Source organism: Numenius arquata, chromosome Z (genome assembly GCF_964106895.1).
Source record: "Numenius arquata chromosome Z, bNumArq3.hap1.1, whole genome shotgun sequence".
Classification (NCBI taxonomy): domain Eukaryota; kingdom Metazoa; phylum Chordata; class Aves; order Charadriiformes; family Scolopacidae; genus Numenius; species Numenius arquata.
The window spans coordinates 56,854,207-56,877,930 of NC_133616.1; the positions used below are offsets into that span (position 1 = coordinate 56,854,207).

The window sequence follows — 23,724 nt, forward strand, 5'->3', positions numbered from 1 at the left end:
CAATGAGGGTGCAGTAAATACACACATCCAAAAGGTTATAATGCATAAATCAATTCTTATTCAATAAAGCAGCTCATTACTTTCATCAGGAAGAGTTCTCACAGACTGATGTGTACTATGAAATTGAAATTTAAATTCTGTTTAAATAAAGATGGATTTAATCCCATGCTTTAATTCTATATTTTAGTGTTTTGTTCAATCAAGGCTTCATTCTTTCAGAAGTTCTCAGTAAGCTCTGGGTGCACCAAGTAGTAAATGAATAAATAAAAATCTGTTAATTGTATCTTCCACATTGATGCAACTTGAAGTATAAAGAGCCTACCCCTCACTCCTCTCCTCCCTCTCCCCTGATCCCTTTGGATCAGTAAGCTGAGCTAGACTCTGATGGTGGAAGGAAGGAGAAGCTGGAGGATCTTTTTTTTCTCTCAATTTCTGCCCAGGAGGCAGCTGCAACATGCAGCCTGTGCCCTGCAAAGCCCACCCCATTTGGTGTCCCTGCAGCTGAGCTGTCAGTCTGCGCCGTGCACTGGCTGTCCAGGCTGGCACAGTGTCCCATTTCAGAGTTTGCCATCCTGCTTCCAAATGGCAGCTAAGAATTATGACTGTCCACAAGTACTGTGTGGACATGGGGAAGGTATCTGCCAGCTTTCCAGGGAAGGGAGAGCAGCAAGCAATAGTCGGCTAGCATCACCAGGGGTAAGCACCGGGACAGGCAGGTCTACTGCAGTCATCTAGAGGAGAGGTAGATGGTATTTTTACAGAAAACACTGCAAAATAAATGAAATGCAAATATTGTTGAAGAAAGTATGTAAAATGAACCAGAAGACATAGCTTTCTTGGAAAGGATGAAATGCTGAAATTGATAAAGTTATGATACATTTTGAGTAAGACCGAGCCAGTGATGCTTGGACTTCCCCAGAGTAGGGCATTACACTTTGGAGGGATCATTTGTATTTCATTATATACATATTTGAACAAATCTTTATTTTATTTTATTTTATTTTATTTTATTTTATTTTATTTTATTTTATTTTATTAACATCACTATGCACTTAATGGATAGAAATGGAGTAGTCTGATCTTTTCCTGAGGCCTTGCCAACTATAAATTGTCAACGTTCTGTAGTTTTTTCAGCTTAAGAAATGAAACATTTTAAATGTTGCTAATTGGTACTCAGAGATGCTCTGCATATCATGATCATATCATGATCCTTAATTTGTATATTAAGTTTTTAGAACAGTGATTCTTACAAAACAAATACTGTTAGCTTTCAACAGAAATGTAACTAAAGCATATGCTTGCATAACTAGTTTGTTATTGGCACTTGAAGAAGTATCTTAAACTCTATTGCATTATCTTGACAGGCTGTGATTTATAAACTGAGTCTCTGGACTGATAATAAAAAAACCTTAGTTAAATGTTTTATTTTCTTGCAACAAATGCGTGACAGAAGGTTGGAACAGATTTGTTTAATCTCAGTTTCCTAAAAGTTCTCCCTTGCAATCTAAGTCTCCTGGGACACACTTGTGTACTGCAGAGCTGTTTGATTTTTAAGGGCACATGGCCATAGTCTGGAGCTGTGGAACATTTGGGGAAAATTATGTTCTAGAACGATTGCCCTCCAGGTACGTGGGCTTTGCCAAGCTGCTTCCTTGCTGCTAGGATTTAAACCACAGAGCCTGAGTTAGGCCTGACCCTGAAGAACACGAAGAAGTCTGAGCTTTTATATTTCTCCAGTGCAACGAGCCTTTTACATAGGAGTGATCCTGTCTTGCAGCTGAGTATTTTCAAAGAATGCACATGCGTGCCATGCAGTTGACATATAGATAGCCATATAGATAGAGAGTAACAGGCTGATCAGTGATCTGTCATCTTTAAAATGTGTGTGTATTTTTTTTGGCTTTTCTAATTGGAATTAAAATGAGACAAGAGTACTCTAAAAAAATGGGGACAATGGGCTAGGGAATGAAATTATATGAGCATTAACACCTTATTTAATGTGAAATATATTAGATTAATAGGTAGTCCATTAACAAAGTGAAGTTAAAAGGAGGCAGAAAATATGCAAGTATTTCTTGGGTGTGTGTACTATTAAGGAAGAAAGTAAGATGACGTGATGGTACTTCTCCCTCCCTGAGTTCTTGTTACTGCATTGCCTGTATTTCTTTGTAGATGGATGATGACAGAATGGACTCCGTGTTCAAGGACGTGTGGAAAAGGGACCCAGAACAGACAAGTTGCCTGCACACAGCAGCTCAGAAATGGGACCCTGATCAGAGCTAGGGAAAGGGATTGCCTTGGGCCAAAGCCTGCTTCTGCACAACGTTGTGAAGGCCAGGACTGCATGACTGTGTGGGAGGCAGGAGTCTGGTCCGAGGTGCTGTATTTATTTATACAAATAGTTCATAGTGATTATTTATACCATACTATTTTCTGGAAATACGATTTTTTCAGTGGCAAGTGTCACAGCTCAGCCTAATGATTTTCAAGGTCCTCATGTAATGATTTGGCAAAGGGATCAGGGACTAAGAAAACCAACCGTGCAGAACTACTACATTTTACCTAGTTAATGTCCTGGAACAGTTTCTTTTGGCCAGTTTTCAAGCACGTATAATCAATTATGCCCTGACTGTAGTAGTGGGTAACCAGGGGTAAATGGAATTAAGGCCATTGCTTATCGGCTACTAGACCTTGGGTTCAGATTGGAACATCTCTGACATACTTTTGTGCCAAGGGATGTTGATCAGCAGCCATTCTGCTTCAGAGAGGCTGTGAGGGGAGTTACTTGCAAAGAAGGACATTTCCTTCCCTTCCTCTCTCTTCTCACCTCTTTTTCCAAGAACAGCATAAGCAGTGGGTGAAAGGGCTTATAAATAATGCAATTTTGCATACGTTGCATCCTGAAGCATTGCTGTAGAATGTAATTACTACTTCAAAAGCTTTATTAATTTAAGATCTTTTAATGTGTATGTCCCTTTGACTTTCTTCTTTCTCTAAAAAGCTACACTACTTTTAAAAGTAATTGACTGTGGTGGAAGAAGGGTGGTGTTATCACTGCCATCTGGACAAACTGAAGTTTTTATTTGGAGTGTCTCTCTCCATTGGAAGAGCAAGGCAAATCTGATTACCTCCCATACCATAAGCTGTGCTATGGGTCCCTTTGGGTTCAAAATACAAATAGCAGATTCTGAATGTGGATATAGTTCCTTCTTTGGACTCTTCTGCTCAGCAGCAGCCCTTGGTACCCAAGGAAGAAAGAGCCAAGACATAGGGAAAGTTTTCAAGGAGATCAGAGAAGTAAATAGCAGCAGTTTTCGGTTTGGTGTACAGAGGTTTACAGTGGATGGGCTGGCTGTGAGAAGAATGGTATTCACTTACAGAGGTGCAAAAAAGAAACCCGGATTGTTTAGTTGGTTTGTTTTCACTTGAGAGATGAGAAGTAAGTAAGCATGTTTTTGTTGGAAGCAATAAATATTTTGAAGAGTGAGGTGTTTCCCATGGCCATTCCTACTATCACCATTATATTGGAAGCTAGCCATTACTGCTTCCTGCAGTTATAATCAGCTTGGCAAAGGAAAGTTTTGATCTGCAAGCAGTGGGATGATCAAAAGCAATGATAATGTTTTGAGAAGGAAATGGCATAATTTTTGGCAATATAAGTGGAAATGGTGGAAAAAAACATAGATTAAGACCTTCTGTCCAAGTCAAAGAGAGTTTTCACATACTGTATATGCAGTGACTTTGAATTTTCAAATTCAGTCTGGATTCTTGCATAGTTTTAGAATATTTACTTTTCCATTTTAACTTTTTTTCCCTCCCAAAATAAGTCTATTAGACAGTAGTAGAATTTTTCTGAAGGCGCTTCATAACTTATTCCGATGAACATTATTTAGATTTTCTTTCATTATATTTCCTTTCATTCACAGAACAAAGATTGCCTAATATTTTCCATATAACGTTTTGCATTCACTTCATCATAACTTTTCAGATGTTTCCTTATCCAAAAGTCTAGAGTCTAGAGTTTCCTTGAGCAAATATTTTTTGATCTAATTATATATTTTAGCTGAAAATGCAACAATCATCATTCTGCCCCATAAGTATTTTTTGTTCATTCGTTATTTTTTAACAAATCCAGTGTCTATGCAATTGAAGATTGGAAGTCAGGAAATCACTGAAGTCTTGAAATATTTATGTTAGCCTGGCAAAGGGCATTACAATGGGATAAAATGAGGCAACTATGACTTTTGTAGAATCCTGAAAATTATCTTTTTCCAACAGTGCTCTGTAAAGTGTGGTAAGGGAGTACGGCATCGGACTGTGAGGTGCACCAATCCCCGCAAGAAATGTGTTTTGTCCACAAGACCTAAAGAAGCAGAGGACTGTGAGGACTATTCCAAATGCTATGTCTGGAGAATGGGAGACTGGTCTAAGGTGAGACATCCTTGATACTAGTGGGCCACAGCATAATAAGTTTTTGACTTGGGGATACTGGTGGATGAAAAGCTGTACAGTAAAAGCTCGCAGTATGTGCTCACAGCCCAGAAGGCTGGGCTGCATCAAAAGAAACATGGCCAGCAGGTCGAGGGAGGTGATTCTGCTCCTCTACTCCGCTACAGTGAGACCCCACCTGGAGTACTGTGTCCAGCTCTGGGCCCTCAGCACAGGAAAGACATGGTCGTCTTGGAGCACATCAGAAGAGGGCCACAGAAATGATCAGAAGGATGGAGCATCTCTGCTATAAGGACAGGCTGAGAGAATTGGGGTTGTTCAGCCTGGAGGAGAGAAGGCTCCTGGGAGACCTTACTTTAAGCCTTTCAGTACTTAAAGGGGACCTACAGAAAAGATTGAGACAAACTTTTTTGGGGGCCTGTTGCAATAGGACAAGGGGTAATGGCTTTAAACTAAAAGAAGGAAGATTTAGACTAAATATAAGGAAGAAATTTTTTACAAAGAGGGTGGTGAAACACTGGCACAGATTGCCCAGAGAGGTGGTAGATGCTCCATCCCTGGAAACATTCAAGGACAGGTTGGCTGGGGCTCTGAGCAACCTGATGTAGTTGAAGATGTCACTGCTCATGGCAGGGGGTTTGGACTAGATGACCTTTAAAGGTCCCTTCCAACCCAAACTATTCTATGATTTTGCAATCTGAGTGCTTTGTAAGATTGCTTTTATCAGAAGTTTAGGAGTCTCCCAGTTGAGGGAATAGTAAGGCTACAAAAAACCCCAAAATCCAAAATCAAAACATGTAGTCACACCAAGACCACGGTACAAATAAAAATCAGAAATATGAAAAAAGTGTGAGATGGATCTTCAGTATCGTGCAAATCTGGTATAAATTTACTGTTGCCAGTAGGCAGGCAAGCAACTCCAGAAACTGCAGCTTACTCCAACCTCACAGTTTGCACATTTCATTAATTTGTGTTTGCATATTTTATTTGTGTTTCCAATAAGTTACACTCTCCAGCCTTATAAGGAAGCACGTTTAACCTATTAAATTTCTACATAGACCACTTAATATCTAGGAACCATCTATTACTGTCTATTCTGAACACTCCATGTAGCTGTCAGTACATTATTTCCTTGGCCTATGGGTTTTGATTTCAGTGAAGTACATAAGCATAGGCCAAACTTTATCAGAAAATATTGGTTAGATTTGTTATTGAGTGTGTAATTGGGCTGGGACCTTGAACATCTGATACAGTTTTAAATATCCAAAACATGCTGAAATACTGAAATTGAACCTGAAGAGTCAAGGTTTTCTCTTGCCGTATCACAGGCCACACTTTAGCAGAAATTGTTATCTTTTTTTTTTTTCCCTTGCTTCTCTTTGTAACTTTGCACACAACACTTCTACTTTCAGTGCCTAACATTGCAGCAGTTTTTACTTGCTTGTATGGAGAAGTATTTAATGTATTTTTAGTTGTCTTTCATGTGATGTAACAGCTGGAAACAAGGACTAAAGCCAACAGTGTATGACTAGCCAGTCTTCCAAGAATTAGCTGCAAGTACTCTGTGGGCAACTACTGTTTCATAGAATTCTGCTTGGGACCTCCCATTTTATGATGATGGGGTACAAATTGTCACTCTCACGTTACTATTTATTCCGTTTTCTTTACTTTTTTCACATTTGAAGGATAAAGGGTAGTGTCAAATAATTATTTTTTTCTAGTGGTGATCATTTTAAATATTTGAAAATATTTTGGAACATCTTCACAAAAACTGCAAGGTAACCCCCCTACATTAGCTACTTCAAAAGCACAAACTAGTATAATTATTAATTTTTTTAACAACAGGAGCAACTACAGTGGCAGGGTTACTTTTACAAGAAGATGTGTTTGGCAATGAAGTTTAGTATTTGCATTTCCATATCACAGAACTGCAGTAAAAAGCTGCATGATTTATCATTAGCACCAGCAGCGAGTAGATAATGGAGAAATGACCATCTGCTTTGTTAGTTGAAGCAGTCATTCAAATTGGGTTGCTGAGGCTATGTGGGGATGCTCAGACAGTTACACCGTGTTCTCAGTGCCCTCTGGAGAAGAGTTTTGTTCTCTATTTCAGTACTTTTCAGAAACATCTATGTCATAGATGAATATACTTCTTCCTGTTTAAAATTTGCTGACATCTTTTATGTTCTGCTTTCCTCCTACCGTCAAAGCTGTAACACTGTCACCTAAATTGTACTTTAAACTTCAAAATCAGAAGATGAGGAAATATTTCATATGGAATTGACAAAACCTTTTCTACAGTTAACTTACAGCCTGACTGTGCAGCTGAGATTTTCCAAGATTTATGCTAAAAAATAGGTACTTAAATTTCTCTACAGAGACATGAGTTCAATTTAAAATATACTTGGATTTCCTTTTTTTTTTTCCCTGTTACTATTCTGTTCCATTGCTAGAGTACATAGCAACATGAAGTCATGGCATACATGTTAATATGCCTGCAATGGGGGAAACAAATGGAAAGCTCAGATAAATGTTAATCTTTGCTCACTGTTTGCTTCTAACTTAGAGGTTCAGTGCAGCCTTCTGTGTTCACTGTTTTTACTCTTTAGGATCGTTCTTGACATTGACAGAAGGCTGTTCCTTTGAGCAGAGCCAAGTTCCCCCAAGCTAATGCCAAGACTTGGCTTGAAAAATTTAAATGACGCTTCTCACACATTGAAACAAGAGGTTTAATGTGATCCTTATTGGCTTTGCTGTTCCCCTTGAACTCCTAAGGCATAATTTTAAATGAAGCTTGAATTGCACTGAGAAGATACCATTATTAATAATCATAGTAGTGCTGTAATAGAGGGGGTTTTTTTAGAGGTACAGTCACATAGAGATCAAATAATTCTTTTGCTCAATGTTTTAATAATAATACCAAGATCAAAGAAATTTTACCAAAATTGCAAGCTCCAATAGGTCAATAAACACATCAGTCCTTCTAAAACTCTGAATTAATTTAAAAGCATGCTGTATGACCTGGACTGTATGCAGCATTAAACTCCATAATAGCTCTTAAGTCAGCAAGGTGGCTCAATATGCTAAACATTACTGTTCTTAACATCAGTTGGGCTCTGTGCCTGCCCTCATGAGGAAAATGAGTATGATGAGAAAGTAAAGAATAAAAGCTTAAACTGAGCTTCTGGAGCCAGCACCTAGTAACGTTACCAATTACATTGTCTTTTCCCAGTGAATGCTGTCCTTGGAATACCATTCTTAACGACCCTCAGATGAGAAAAGCTCATAGCTACTATAGCACCCGTTAGGGTGAGGCATAGCTCAGCTTACTAGAAGCAGTGTCCTTTGCTAAACTGCCCGTTGCCGCCCATTTCAAGGCTATACAAGGACAGGGTCAAGCTCAGAAGAATAAACAAGCAGACAGGGGAGAGGCGAAATTAAATGCATATGAACTGCATGTTTACACATCTACCTGGCTTACTATAGAAGTTCACATCATTGTAGAAGTCATTCTCCAACAAAGACATTGTAGAAGTCATTCTCCAACAAAGACATTGTAGAAGTCATTCTCCAACAAAGTCAACAGCATAGGGTGCTTGAAGGGCAACAGGTCTAGGGTACTTTACTTTATGTAAAAAGTTGTGTATATTTGGGTTTTGTATTATCTAGAATCTTGAGAACATTGGTGGAATAAATGAAGCATGTGAGGCAGGATGAATTTTGGAAGGGAGAATAATTTGGAGATTGGGTTTTGAAAATAATAATTAAAAGATTAAGTTTGACATGATACACCAGAAATGTTTGGAGGGGTTCAGCAGGGGATAATAGGATTAAACCAGTGCGTAACAGAGTAGAACTTAGGAGCAGGCATTTGTAAGATGTGAAAAAATAAAAGGTACGTGTATATAGGAGACCAGAGAAGATAATATGGTGTAAGTTCTAAAAAGATGTTTGGCTATGGAGGCTGGAAAGAGGATGCATCAGTAGAAACTAAAGAAGCAGCTGCAGCAGAATTTCTAAATGGTATTTTTGTATTGGACCAGAGAGGCAGAGGAGTTAAATATGACATCTGGGATAATGGTCCCAGTGGTTGAGATGGAGTTCGCTTTGTTCACCTGAAGAAGCAAAAATGGGGAGCAAAGGTTGATCTGCTAAATTTTTTCCAGTGAGTCTGAAAGGACATCTGAAACAACTGCTTGGTTTTTACACCAATCACCCCCAGAATTCATGGCCTATTCCCAGTTATTTACTTAAGACAGTACTTGCTGTGCTATAGACTCAAATAGACTCAACTGTCTTGGTCTCCTTCAATTAAAAAAAAATAGAATTTGGATAATATTAATGTTACAGTTTTACTGACAAGGTAATTAGCCTTGGTTTTATTCTTTGGATCCTCATCCAAAATTGTTAGCTCTTTTAGATTCCAGGAGTGGAACAGTGTTGGCCATGAGTCAAAATATTGACACTATTAATAGATTTATGGACAAAGAAATGATGTGACTTTTGTGAAATAACAGAAGTCAAAATAATACTGGCATCACGTTGATAACTTATATTGACTTAATTATACAGTAAGTTTCCAGCAAATGAGGTATGTCTTTGTTTCAGAAATGAAGTATGAGCAAATCATATGGAAGATGTCAATATAATGAAATAAGAGTGGAAAGTTTTTTGTACATTTCTAACCAATCCTGTAATATTAACATCAGTTGTTTCAGATCAAGTTGGTTTATTGGTTTTTTTTTAATAGATCAATATACTGTATTATTTTGCCTGGAATAAATGTAATGTCATGGTAGTTTCTAGAAAAACAGAGCAAAACCACCCTTAATAATAGGCAAAAGCACTAATAAGACTGCAAAGGATTTTAAAATTAAACATTACCCATTTTGCACACACACAAAATCACCCATAAATCGGAAATTCTGGTATCTGTATCTCACTCAGATCTATTGGGGCATCTTTGCTGATTTTCTGCTACAAGCCTCTTTAGGATAAGCAAAGTTTTTAGGAATGCCAAACAGGAATCAAAAGGCACAATCAAGTTATAAGGGGATGTTCTGTTGTTTCTTGAATTGCATTATCTGTAAGTGGGGTTATATTAGAAAAAAATTAAGTTGAGGACCACCAGTAGTTCCCATCAGAATTGGCCCCCATATAAAAAGAAAACAGAATTGAACAAGAACAAAAGAAGCTTACAGTTCCTGCTGAAAGATGCCTGCAGTCTTTCCTGACAAGTGACATGGTAGGGGGAGAGCCATATAAGAAAACAGATAATGAAAAGGAAAACAAAACAAAAACATTCTAAACCCACCTGATAGCAGCTACTCTTTTTTTTCCTGTGCATCCTAGGGGAGAGTCTCAATCAGAAGGTACAGCCTTTATACATTTGTTTTGAGTGTTCCCCTCAAGAAGTAAACAAGTGGGTGCCCATAACAATCTTCTCATGGAGTACAAGAGATGGTATAATGCAATAAGAAAGGGAAAAGATGAAAAAACCCCAACCCTCATAGAGGGGGATGCCTGGAAGTTGGCAGCATGTAGCAGAGGCAAATACGGCCCCATACTTAAGTGGGTCTGTCCAGCCACAGTTTCATTCCACGATGTACAGCATGCTGCAGGGTGCCATCAGAAGGAGTGGTATGTGGAAAGAGGGGTTTCACTTACACAGCCACTGTTGTGGCCTGTCTGAGAAAGAAAAAGGTAACATCGGTGAGTTCAGCAATTGTATGTAATTGCTTTGTACCGTGCTGATTTTAAGGAGGGGTTCCGAGGGAAGCATGCTGAGATGCATGTTAGGGACACAAATCAGTAGCGAAAAGGTGGACTTCTAGGTCACTTTCATAAACATTAACAGTTAGAGGAATTCTACGAAATTCCAAAAGAAAGGGAGGTCTGAAATATACCTGAACAAGCTGAATTTTTCTTATTCCCTGGTAGTAGGAGTAAAATTATACAAGTACTGCTAAAACAGACAACTGAGACCTTTATAAATAAATGACATTTTCTTCTGCACATGCCCAGCCATATTTCAGAACTATCTATTGTTAGTATTAGTATGCAGTCATAGCCTTTGTATCTTTGGGCAGCTGTACAAATTTTCTGGGTGCTCCTTCCAGCCATATCCTCTGTGATTCTACCAATGGCCTGAAACCATAGGTATCAGCCAAGCAGTCTGGCTGCTGTTTGCCTTACCAGTGTTTGACAGTACTTAAAATGGACAGGTATGATTGATCAGAGTCTGGCTTACTGGTCTGAGAAAGATGGGTCTATATCATCAAAGCAGACTTTTAGTGAAGCAGAAATTGGTGTGTCAGCATGAATTTCAAAAAAACTTTTCACTAGACGATGTAGCCCATTTTATCTAAAATTGAATAGACTCTAGGTCCCCATGCTGTGTACATGATCTGTATTTTGCTGGTTTCTGTTGTTGACAAATAACTGTCCCTTTAGCTTCTGTAATTATCTTCTGTACTGGCAGCTTGTCTAGCTGTTTATTGAATTGCCATATTTGGCAATCTGGCATTGCCCAAAAGGATAGATAGCTGCGATAGATATTTTAGTGGTATGTTGGGTTCAGAGATCCAGGGCATCTGCTGAGCTTTGTGATCTGACACTTTTCTTTCCATACAAATGACTTTGAAGAAATTACTCTTCCTACAGCCTTACGGGAAAGTGACAATGTGGGTATTTGGCAGTCTGAAAAGTGCTGATACTGTCTGTTAACACTAATGGCCTTTTTCAGCTGTGGTGAAGAGAGTTGATAATCTGGAATCCAAAAACTGCATATATCAGATTTCCAAAGTGCTAATTTATAACAATTTTTTTGTCTTTTAAAAATTTTAAAAATCATCTTTGACTATATGCAATGAGGTAAAAAATTTGAATGTCTAGAATGGTAAGAATATTTTTCAGGCATTCTTTAAAATTAAAAATTGATTTCTTCAGCTTCCCAAAATTAAGCTGAAATGTTTTCGTGAGAAGTGGATTGGTCAAGCTCTTAAAATAGCTTTTTTTGGACCAACTAAGTGAAAGTCTTCTTGAAATGTCGCAGAGTAATACAAAGGTATGGTTTCAGAGAGAACATTTGGTTAAACTGTTAAGCATCATGGTTTAACGTCTTCACAAAGAGAAAATTTGTATTACATTAGAATTTGATACTGGATCTTATTTTTAAAAAGGAGATGGGGATTGTCTTCAAGGGAAAAAAATTGAATTAGAAACCAGAAAACCAGAATTAGAAAAAAAACAACAACAAACCAAAACACCTTAGCTATAATTATTAGAACTAGAAGTACAAGTAGGATGCCTTTGAATAATTGTTAAGTGTTTCTGCTACAGAGAAGACAGCAGGAACCCACTTGCTTGTGCTGAGGCTTGCTCAGTGCTGTCTTTCAACATCTGGACATGATCTCTTGGAGCAAACAAGGCCAGGCAAAGGAGATGCCTTCTAGCAGGAGATGTGTCATGCAGCTATAAAGGCAGAAGTCATAGAGGACAGCAGTAGTAGCTTCCCATCACCTCATTTGCCACTGCCGCTGCCTTTCAAGCCATTCTAGCGCAGTCTAGATCAGGCCATATACCAATTGCCAAACTTTTCTGTTTGTGAGCCTTATAGTGCCAGGCCAGGCATTACTGCTGCAGGGGAGATAGCTATGCACACGCATGCATATAAGCATAGATTTAAATAAAGGAAAACATTCTTGGGAATTGCTGACTAGAAGCAATGTCCTATATCCAGGACTTTGTCATGTGCTTTCCCAGAAATGCCTACCAATTTTTGTTGAGGGCTACTGGGATCTTTGAACAATGAATCTTCTGGAAGGCTAGGTAGATAATTCAGCAGGTAGACGAATGATGCTTTACCAGTGAAATCTTTACTCTAACACTCTACTACACAACCATTACAATGCAGAACTTTATTGCCCAACTCGCAGAATGTGTATTCCAGAGTGCTCTTCTGAATGAGGAAGAGTAATAACACTCAGCATCCCTTCAGTGTTCTTGTGCTGATTTCTTGCTCAATGTGTACTAATTCTTGCTCAGCCAGGCCTGGTCTAAAAAGATTATTCTCAAAAAAAGTTTATAAGATAGGGACTAACTACACTGACTATTAGAATTTCAGTGTCCTAAGAAGCTATGCTGAGTTTATGTCCAAAAAATAACACCACATAACATCACAATTAATTAAGAAAGGAGCGAGTGGAATGAGAAGTAACATTGTACGGCAAAGAGGGGACAAGACAAACAAAAGCAGCAACTTCTGTTTTATCTTCTCAGGCTGTCATTTAACTGAAATGAATGTGTTGTATATGTACAGCCTATTCTACGTAAGGTTCTCCAGTCTTTTTACAGTAAGTGATTATGTACTTCTATGTACTATCTCAGTATACAAACTGGAAAACATTACAGTTTGTCTAACTTTTCATAGCTGGTCCCACAGTTTGGAGAACATCAGTCCCCTGACATTTTGGGTGACCTATCTTTTGAGCTTAGGCCTTTGCTGCATGTTCATTACTGTGTTTTCTCTCTTAATGTTCCGTCTTGCTTTTCCTTAGTGATACGTATTGGTCAAATCATTTCATTGGTCAGTTCATGAAAATGCCTAGATTTTTTCTCTGATGGCTGACAAGTCATTCCAAAGCTGTCGATGTGTGCAGGAAAATTCAATTACTCAGTCCAGCGTTGAGACTCAGTCCAGTAGGCGTTCTTTTGTCTGTTGTATCTCCATCTCTAAGATCATCTCTATCTCTTTCCAAATGTTTTCCTCAGCATCTCTATGATCTGCCAACATGTAACTCATTTAGCCAGCTCACTTGGGTTTTGCTAGAATTTATGTAATCCTTCTGCTCTTGTGGGATCTAGTTGGTTTTTGTGTGGTTTTTTCTATCGTGCATTTTTTTATCCTATCTTTCATGCAGTTATCGTAGATAACACTGCCTCAGGTGTTCATTCTTGTGATAAACTTAATCTTCTATGAACTTACTCTGTCACAAACACGTTTATCGTTATTTTTTGTTACTTTGTTTTAATCTGTGGGATTCTCACTCTTTACTGTGTTCTAATAGCTTCTAACTAGTGACTAGCTGAAAATACTTCAAAAATAAAATTAATAACTAATTCTTGAAAATTTATTTTGAAATAATTGTTTCAAATTAAACTCTGTGATTTCTGACTGGAAAGAGAGAATCAGAATAGCTATGTAACATTATTCATTTACCAGTTTTAAAGAATTACAGGCAATATTACATATTTTTAAATACCACAAGACAGATTTACTCTCCTGCTTTATCTGTGCTGTTTCAGGCTGTTGTTCATAGATTTATGTTTAATCTCCAGAGTTCACTCATCTAATCCCTCCACTAATACTTCCAATAATGTTGACATAAAACAGGAGTTCACCCAAAAGTAATGATTATTCTTTGGTCAGTTTATCACAGGATCACAACAACTCAGCTAGGTCTGTCTATCTCCTGGCCCTCTGATAGTTCCCTCAGGACAGTCATGCTTTTGGGTGACCTCATCATACATAATGAAAGTGTTAGACTTCAGTATGGTTTTCCTGCTAATAAAGCAGTTAGAATCATTTGCTGGAAATCCATTTTCTTCCAATGAAGAATGTGTTTAGACATTTTGAAGAGAAAATTAACCAGGTTAAAAAAACCCTGGGAGGGTTTTTTTATAGTTGTAAGTTATTTTTCTACTTAATTTTCCCTGTTTCTCTTTTAAGGTTTTTATTTCAAAAATAATGACCTGCATGTGGAATCATGGTATTTCAGTTTAAAAAAAAAAGTCCTTAGGATTCAGTTTCCTCATAAACTCTCAATTTGTTGTGGGGGTTTTTTTGTGGTTTTTTTTTTAATGCCTTTCATATCCATTTAGCTGAGTTACCTCTTCACTTCAGATCTTCATGATTTAAAATTTGGTAGATATAGTGGAAGTAAAGTCATTGTTAGGGATGAGCTCTTTCTTTTACTTATAATACTACTCAAAAAACTTGAGAGTGCTACATAGAGTGAGCTATTTAAAGGCAAATACGTAGGGCTTTTTTTGTGTAGTACAAACCAGTTTTTTGACATGTAGATAAAATAGTAGAAATTTTGAAGAGAAAGGGGTTTCTTGGAGGGTTTTTTTCCCCTCCTATGACATTTCCTTTATGTCTTTAATGGGTTCTTTGAATTGTCTTTTCATTAGAAATACCATAATCCTTTAATTACATTTTTGTGTTGATGAGCTGTGCTTTTCCCTGGAAAGTTTTCTACAGAGCAGCAGGCCAGCATTGTGATATATGCTAGCATTAAATTATATCTTCAAAAGCTTTCTTTCAAAAATTTTTCAAATTCTTTTTAAGAATTCATTTTCATCAGTCCAGAATGACATACTCAATTAATTTCATTGGAAAGATAAAGGTAATTATGATGTCATCAAATCTGTTTCCAGATTTTTTTTTGCATGTTTGATAGTTAAAATGAATGGAAAGTAATCTCCTGCCAAAATACCATGCAGTTAGATATGAAAGCGTGAGATATAATAATGTCGTATTCATCACTAAGCACTAATGGCAGTAATATATACAGTATGCCATATAAAGGATTTTTTACGAAGTGTTGGCAGTATAATATTGAGTCTAATCCTCTAAGTGTGAATCCTCTTACACAGTTATGAGTTGCATCTGTAAAACCAATTCTATCACATGGCTCTAACAAATAATTGTCTCCCAGTTTCTTTGCTGACATACTTTAAAAATAACATACAGCCTTAGGCAAACCTTTACTATCTTTAGAATTGATAAAATATCCACAAAGTTGTTGGAAACAAGTGATAGTTCTGTAAAAGTGTTGTTGACTGGAGTTGTTTGTTTCCTTGGCTGAAGGGTCAAGATCCTAAAGAAATGGTGCTCATATAGTTTGCTTTCACATCCCTCAGCTCAGAATATCACAACCATCATACATCTATTTTATCAAAAAAATTAAGTTGAATATTTGGTTTTAGCTTTGTATCTATCTCTATTGCCTTTAAAAACTATGAAGGAGAAATACAATTTACAGAACTGGGAAATAAAATCTAAGGCTTCACATCACTGAGAAGCATGGAAATAATTTTACGTTTGCCCTACAGATCTATAAATTGTAATGGTCTTCAGTCAATTTAGAGAGTATATCACATTTAAGATTAAGCAGGGCTACACATTTTGCTACACCTTTATCTGAAAAAAAGACATAATAACGCTGTGGTGAAACTGTTGGCTTGAGTTTGCATCAATTGCCTAAAGAAACATGGCTTCCTGTATCTATTACGGTATTACAGTTTTTGTCAATGCTTTGACATAGATTGTGAGAGAAAAATACTAATACCTTGCTTAATTTGGGGAAGGAAAAGAGAGCCTGTAATACAGTCTGGTTTTTTTATGGATCAGGACTCCAGGTTGTCGTATGTGAAATTTTTGCAGCTTAATACTGAAGTTTAGTCTTCACTTTTAAGTTTTCAGGAACATTTCTCTCAGTATTTTTTTAAAAAAATAATACAATCTGAATCAGATTTATGTTTGTAGAGGAAAGGAAAATCTTCATAACAAAGGCTTTTAAGTCAGCATAAAGCTGGTGGAAGAATCCACCAGAAAAAAATACCCTTCCTTTTGTTCTTTTTCTGGTTCCAGAGGGATATAAATCTATCCTGTGTGCCATATGAGAAAAGTCTTTAGTCTTGCAAAAAAATTTCCCTTTAAAATTCAAGGATCTTTTACCCATTCCTTGCATAGTCCTGTAAGAAGTATGTTACAGCGTCAGTCTTCCCTGAGCTTGAGAAGATTCTTGTCCCACCAGTACTTCTCTAAGCGGGCTTCCTAAATGAACTAGTAAGTCCAACTGTACTAACAAAACAAAATAGTTTCATTGAGACAATCAAGATTTTTAAATCTTGAAGTGGGTGACGGTGTTTCATTAGTTTATCCAAGAAAAAAATTGGGAAACTGAATGCAGGTCTCAAATATAGACCAATAATTTGCTACTTCTGAGATGAGTCCAGCAAGCCTGTTAAGACTGATGCCTATGAAACCCCATTACGGGTTCAGAGTAAATGAGTAATGATATTCTCAAGTATAGATTTTTATATACTGTTGTAGAAAAAAATATTTTATTTTTGTTGCCTCGCTAATAATCTTATTACACCAAATTGTATGTGGTTTTCCTCAACAAGATTTTACTTGTAAACTTTCAGTTGCATCTTGTCTTGTTACCAAAGGCAGTTTCGCACTGTCCATCAAACAACTGAATTTTTCTGCATGAGAAGGTAATGAGGGGTTTTTTTTAAAAAAAAAGAAGAAGAAGAGGTCCAGATTCTTGAGGTGGGGTGATGAGGGTTTCCTCCATAGGTACCCTGTCTCTAGCCCAACTTATCCAAGGTGGGCTGAGGCTCTTTTTGTCTTACTTTAAAATCTTACCTGTTTTGAACAGTTATCTAGTACTAATTCTTACAGCAGAAAGAAGAGCTAGAAAGAAAAAGGCAGGGGGGAGGGAGGGCAGAAGAAAAATAAAAAGGAGAAGAGCAAAATAAAATTAATAAGGACAACTGAAACTTGCTAAACTTAGGAGAGACCGACAGCAGACTTTTTTCAGCTAAACTTAGCACAAGTTCTGAATTTTAAATTTGGCATTCACATACTGAGGTGTTGGGTGTGTCAGAAATGAGAGAGGCAGAAAGACCTTCCTGGAAATGATGCATGGGAGAACTCAGACTCCATCTTATGTTTGCTCCATTAGTGCCTCTTTTTGCATTAGTTACACTGTTCACAAATGCTTTTATTAAAAAAAAAAAAAAGTGCTTAAAAAACAGCAGATTATTTGTTTTATTTATTAATCTTTAAGAATGTTGCTAAACTCACTATAAAGTCTTTGTTGAAAATAAATGCACCCCTTTCATCTACTCCCTGGCTTCAAAAGCAAACTTCGTATAAATACAACATTTGCTAAAAGATTGCAAGCATGTAAGCAAATGCGAATCCAGTTGCTAAAGTCTGATCGCTTGATATCCTTGTTTTACACTCACTTTATGAAAAGGTTGAAATCGCTTAAATGCTGGAACTGATGAACCTATACATAAATGATTAGGAATGCTCTGCTAATAATTTCCAATGGAACTCATCACTGAGTTTCCTTATGAGCACATCGCTCTCCGCTTAGAATGCTACTTAGACTTGTAAAAACCTTTTATTGAACAATCAGTTTATTCTTGAAAATAAATTGTCCAAGTCAATTCTGTTAATATTGTCACAGATTGGGTTTTTCATTGTGGGTTGTATCAGCCTCTCCAGTGATTGCCTGTTGTGTTGGCAGAAAGATGCATTTTGACCGTTACTGTCTGCCAGTGACAATTTTTCCCTTAATTTAGGAATTCCTACTTCTTATGAAGGCCAGCTGGAAGCAGCTAAGGCATTACAGCACCTTCCTCAGCTGTTGGCCTTGGGAATATGTATTCTCTCCAGAATATATATCTTTGGCAGGGAACAGAAAGAAGGAATCTTGGGTAACGGGTGTGCATGCCAAGTGTAGGGATTGTTATATTTAACGCCTAGGATTCTGTCCTTGAAATTGTGTCTAAAAGAAGTTCAAAAGTAGGACAAAATTCAAACAGAGTGGGTAGATTTTATTTGAAAGAAAGAAAAACTTGCAAAAAAAATAGCTGTTAACTATATTTATCCAGGAATTTTTTTTAATCTTTAACAGGAATGTTTTACATGTCTCACTGCTTGAACGGTTTTACAGTACCTTTAGGACTCTGTCCAAAATGCACAGATTAACAGCCACATAAAAAACTTCTGGCTACGTATTAGAACATTTAGTCTAAACTTACAAACACAGTTGTCCTATGGGGATTTTTGCTAATCAGCTACATGGCCTTAAAGTGTAGGTCATCTGAACAGTCAGAAGTAAAATATAATTAACCACCACAAAAGTTAAATAAAGCATGTGCAAGAGTGACATTTGGAAGGTGGAGGGGGTGGGAAGAAGACCTGTAGAAAAGTATTCTGCATTCACTAATAATAAAAGCTATGGGTTGAAACTAATCTGAGGTCTGCTGAATTAATGCAAATTACTACAGATTGGTTTGAAGTGGTCATTTTCTGTAAATTTTATCTACATAAGCTTTATACTATTAGATATATTTATATATAAAATCATGGAATATACAAGCAGTTTTGACACATAGATTGCTATCTGATGAAATTCACTGCTTAATAACATATTTTTTGGTTCCTGTAAGTTGAAAGTTTTGTTACAGTTTTAAACACGGAAAATCCAGAAGTATACAGAAGCTATTCAGCTTTAGCTACCTACCACAAGTGCTACCTAAAATGCGACACCTGCAGATCCAGTGAGAGGTATTTGCCTCAGGTTGAATATTTTCAGTAAGAGAAATCCAAAAAGTGAAGTGAGTTTAGGAGACAGTTTTGGAAGAGTCTGCTTCAGCTAGAATGTATGTGTGCATATGCAATAAAATGAGTATCAAAAGGAGGGTCAGAGCTGTTGCTCTGAGTGACCTCTAGCTGGTTTGCAGAAGTTGAGGTGTCTCCTAAAGAGACTGGATTAAGTCCATACGTTTGCAGAGTGAAAAAGAAAAATATCATGGATGCCTTTTATCCTCCAATATTCAGTGGCTGCTCTCAATTACACTAGCAGTTGTCTGGTGTGTATGCAACACAAATTCAGGTTTAAGACCACTTCATGGAGGCAAACAGAAATCTCAGTGTTTGCCTGTGTAGCTAGCAAATGTACTACTCAAGACAATATTTGAAGTGAGTTTTCCCTAATTTTGAGCAAATACTATGGGTTGTCTGAAAATTTTTCATTTTCTTTTCAAGTGCTTTTAAAATTACTAAAAATAGTTCTTTTGCTTTGTGTGGATCTGCTCCATGTGTAAATTTTGCTAATAAATATCCTATTTTATACTGTTTTGAGTGTGAGATAATATAGATATGGTAAAGTGATATTATTTTGTTCTGGCCTCCAAACAGTAGAATTCTTAATTCTGAAGTCAGACACCACTGCTGCTGATGTTGTGTGAATAGGGAAGAGCACAGCTTGACTATCAGATCCCTGCTTGATTTTAAACCACTAGTGGTCTGGAAAAAACTCTCTTTACTTGTAAACTGATCAGGCTGGCTTTGAAAGTTTTGGATTGCAAATCAATGTGGTAGCCCTGCCTCTTCACAGCTTTCCCCAAACATCTTTCAAGACTTTATAAAAGTTTTATAAAATAAGAATAAATGCAAAGTTAAAACCGAGTACATTTCTGTGAAAATAAAAGAAGATAAAACAGAAGGCAAATTTCATATTTTATTTCCTGCTTTGCCACATATTTCCTATATGAACTGAGGCATTTTATTTTATCATTCTTTAGTGTTGGTGTCTTCCTCTTAAAGTTGGAATGTTAATAAGTAGGCCATGCAAAATTAAAATTGTTTGCAAGGTGTATACATCTTTGGCTAGAAAACTGCATTGTAATGCTTCATAAAGGTCTTTGAAGTATCTCACAAAAGCTCGGTCATTAAAGGGATGCTAAATCACCAATTAAGATTTTAATGCCAAAAATATTTCCAAATTCTGCATAGAAACTCAGGGCCTAAACAACGACTAGGCGAGAGAGAGATATCTCTCCGCTTGTTGTGTATTGTCAGTTGCAGTCACGAGAGGCTTTCAGGCCAGAGCTCATTTGCTATAGAGAAGATGTGACTGCTGCCAGAGCGCTCTCCACAAAGGCACCTGCATACATGAATTGTTATGCATCACGCACCATTGGAGCCAATTTTAGTCAGCAGAAGTCCAGTGTTTTCAAATCCCATTCTCCTTTCCAGTACTCCAGATGGCTCGGTTGCACCTACTTGTTTTAGGAAAACCAAAGGTTAAGGGCAGATAAATTGTTTTTAGGGTATCTTATGTACCAGATCCTCCTGCCTGTCCTGTCCTCCTTCTCTGTAACTGATAAAAGAAGATACATACATACTACAAGGTCACACATACTCTTAACCTTGGTTAATAAACATGCAAGTGTTTTACTGAAGGGAAAAAAATACAATACTGTGTGCAAAATTACTCTAAATAAGGATCATTGTGATGATCTTCAAAGATTATCTTCATTTTATTGCCTTCATCATATTATCTTCATCATATTACCTTCATCTTTCCTTCATTCTCAGGTTTTGCAGATTTTTGTGTTGCTGGGTGGGGTGTTTTTTTTAATTTGCTATTCCATTGTCTCACTTGCTATTCCATTAAAGTATTCCAAAGATAAACCTCTTTGAAATTATAGAGAGAGGAATCCAAGAAGCAGCTAGAATTTTGGCAAGATTAAGATTGATGTTCTGGCTGATGTTGGTGCTTAACTTTGGATATGTACATGTGTGATTAGACATGTTTACCATGTGCATAATGTAGGCCATTATAAGAAGCCAGATTATGTTTAGCTGCACAGGGAAAAGGCAGAGAATTCAGGAAAAGGAATTCTGTTGAGAGGCTTTTTCTCATGCAATTTAAAAGCAGTATACAAAATTCAAAGTTGATCACAGACTTCTACTTTGAAGAGACTTCAGTACTAGCTGGATTCGCAACTGTAAACAGTATATTGGTTCATATTTTAGGCTGTGGTTGCTGTTGTGTATGCATAATTGAATGTCTTTTCATTCCTTGGCTCATGCATGCTGTATCTGATAAACTTTGAAAGAAATTATAGTTCTTTATTGACTTTATGGAGTTATTCCTGATACACATCACTGAGAATAGATGCAAAATCAAGTTCACTTGCTGTCTTTATATAATGCCAGTGTTTGATTTCATGTGGGTACAAGTTGAAGTGCTTTGGATCTTGCTTAGTCCTTGTGAAAACACCCTTCCAGTGTATATCCTAGTCTCTTGTACCTCTCTTGCAGTCTCATGAGTCCAAAAGACATGAGTCTTACCCCTGTTAATTTACATATTTGGGTGCAAACCCTCTATTTCCCATTTGGCATGTGTAAAACCTTCCTCCAGCTAATACTGTTTAAAACGTCACTCAAAAGCACATAGATAATAAAACTAAAGGGTAAAAAAACACCTTAGTGTTGTTTTCTAGACTCAAAATTATTCTTGCTTTGCAGAAAACGATACTTCTTCATCTCCATCTTGAGACAGGATGGTTGAGAAACCTCTTTTGTTATAGCACCCTCTCCTTGTCTTTCTCTCTCATTTCACCATTTTTTCAGCTGCTTCTTGAATCTTCCTGAGGAAATGTGTTCTGAATGTTTACATAATTAAGATTTTTAGAAAAAAAGTATTTTCGGGATTATGTGGATGATAGTGGCATAAATTTTCAGCCAGTGCTTGTAACATTCATTGCAAGAAATTGATTAATATTTGAATATGTCCTTTATAGTAAATTTCCCCAAAACTTAATGAAATTTCTGGGTACTTGAGTCAAAATCATTAGCAGGCAGGAGCAAATTGCAATATATAATTTTTTGAATTAATTTGTAGTTAAAGCAATAGATCATATGTCAGTGGATGCAAAAATAATTCATGCCCTGTTAAATTTTATTCACAAAAAGACACCAAAGAGGAAAGAATGTATTTTGTTGGTTTGCAATAGGTTTTCTATGCACCTTTACAGCACTGCCCAAGTTTTCATTCTAATATGTTACTGTGATAGAAGTAGAACGTTACCATCATTACACTGCTCAGCTGTTTTATTTTCTGACCTCATTCTCTGTGGCAACAAGATGGGAAGGTTGATTAAAGGCCAGGCAGCATGTCTCACGTTGTGTGTTTCATTTGTGGGACACGTGAAAACATGAAGTTGTGACACAAAGACGACACACACACTCTGCAGAGTAGAAAGAGCACTTCTGCACTGGCAGGAGTAACGGCTTAATTAAAAATCCTTCTCTCTATCAGTGTCTGTGAGCATTTTCTTTTTTTCCATCACCCTCACCTTTAATAAGAGTAAATGAGGATACAGATAGAGGAGAACAGCCACTGCTTTCTTTAGGCACATTGCTGTGTTTCAGTTTCATCACAGGCTCTATAAAATGGACCTTGACAGCATCAGGATGCTGGAATTGGTCCTTCAATAAATACTGCCAATTTATTTGTGCTTTTTAAATTGATTTTCATTTAGCTAACGGAATGGAAAGCAAAAATGTTGGAGTGCTGACAACTAAAGGAGCAGCCACTGACTTCACCTGGACGGGCATTTAACCTTCATGTTTACAGGCAAAAATACCCTTCCAATGAATGTGTATCTTCTGTGTGTTCCAGTGCTCTGTCACCTGTGGCAAAGGGATGCAGTCCCGAGTCATCCAGTGCATGCACAAGATCACAGGAAGGCATGGCAATGAATGCTTTTCCTCAGAAAAGCCTGCAGCCTACAGACCCTGCCATCTCCACCCCTGCAATGAGAAAATTAATGTCAACACCATAACATCACCCAGGTTAGGTAAGCAGTCAAAATGCGGAAATCTTTCTTTAATTCTTTCTCTCCATAGGGTAATGATGATCCCAGTTTAAAACAGAGGGCTAGGACTGAGGAGATGTAAATTGTGTATGGAGACTCATCTCTCTGCCTCAGTTTTCCAGTGTGTACATTAGAGACTGTACGTCAGAATGGTGAAGGGTTTTGTTATCCAAGGAAGGACCATATTATGGAACTGTATGATATATGGACACAAAACATCTGAGATGAAAACATGTTTCTATATATTGGAGACATTATAAACATATTATATATGTTTATATATATTTGTCCACTCAATTTTATCAGACATTTCTAAAGTAAGAAAATATCTTGTTTTCTCTTTAAAAGCTCTGCAAACTGTGTTCTCATGATATTTGTGAGATCAAGGAAGCCCTTATTTGTTCCTCAAATACAAACAGCTCTTTCCATTTGTCTTTAGTTCAAGTGTCTACAGTCTGTGCCTGATGGATTAGGACTTGTGAAGGAAAATTACTAGCATGAAGAGATTTGCTTTTCCTGGAGGAACTCAGTTCTCTATTGGTCTTACAGAAATTACGTTACTGTATAACTACAGAACTCTTAATTCTGTTAATTGTTAATGCCTGGTGCGTTGTTGATGATGGTCTTACCATTAGCTCCCCAGATTGTTCACTGCTTCTTGAGCATGACTGGGGGATATTCAAAGGCTTGCTGTAAGACAGCATACCCTTTCCAGATGATTTTTCAGAGCCCTTGTTAAGATAAACCCTCCTGTCAAATAGATTACTCCTGCATGGAAAGCAAATCTAACATTTC

General features: G+C 37.1%; 1 protein-coding gene across 1 annotated transcript in view; it reads left to right on the top strand.

Annotated features, from left to right (window-relative positions):
- ADAMTS19 (ADAM metallopeptidase with thrombospondin type 1 motif 19) overlaps positions 1 to 23,724 on the top strand; it is a 146,615-nt gene that overhangs the window by 120,062 nt on the left and 2,829 nt on the right. Inside the window, exons 20-22 of the mRNA XM_074166133.1 lie at positions 2,173 to 2,377; positions 4,279 to 4,431; positions 22,734 to 22,911. Of these exons, the coding sequence (XP_074022234.1) occupies positions 2,173 to 2,377; positions 4,279 to 4,431; positions 22,734 to 22,911 (536 nt within the window). The remainder of the gene's footprint in view (positions 1 to 2,172; positions 2,378 to 4,278; positions 4,432 to 22,733; positions 22,912 to 23,724) is intronic.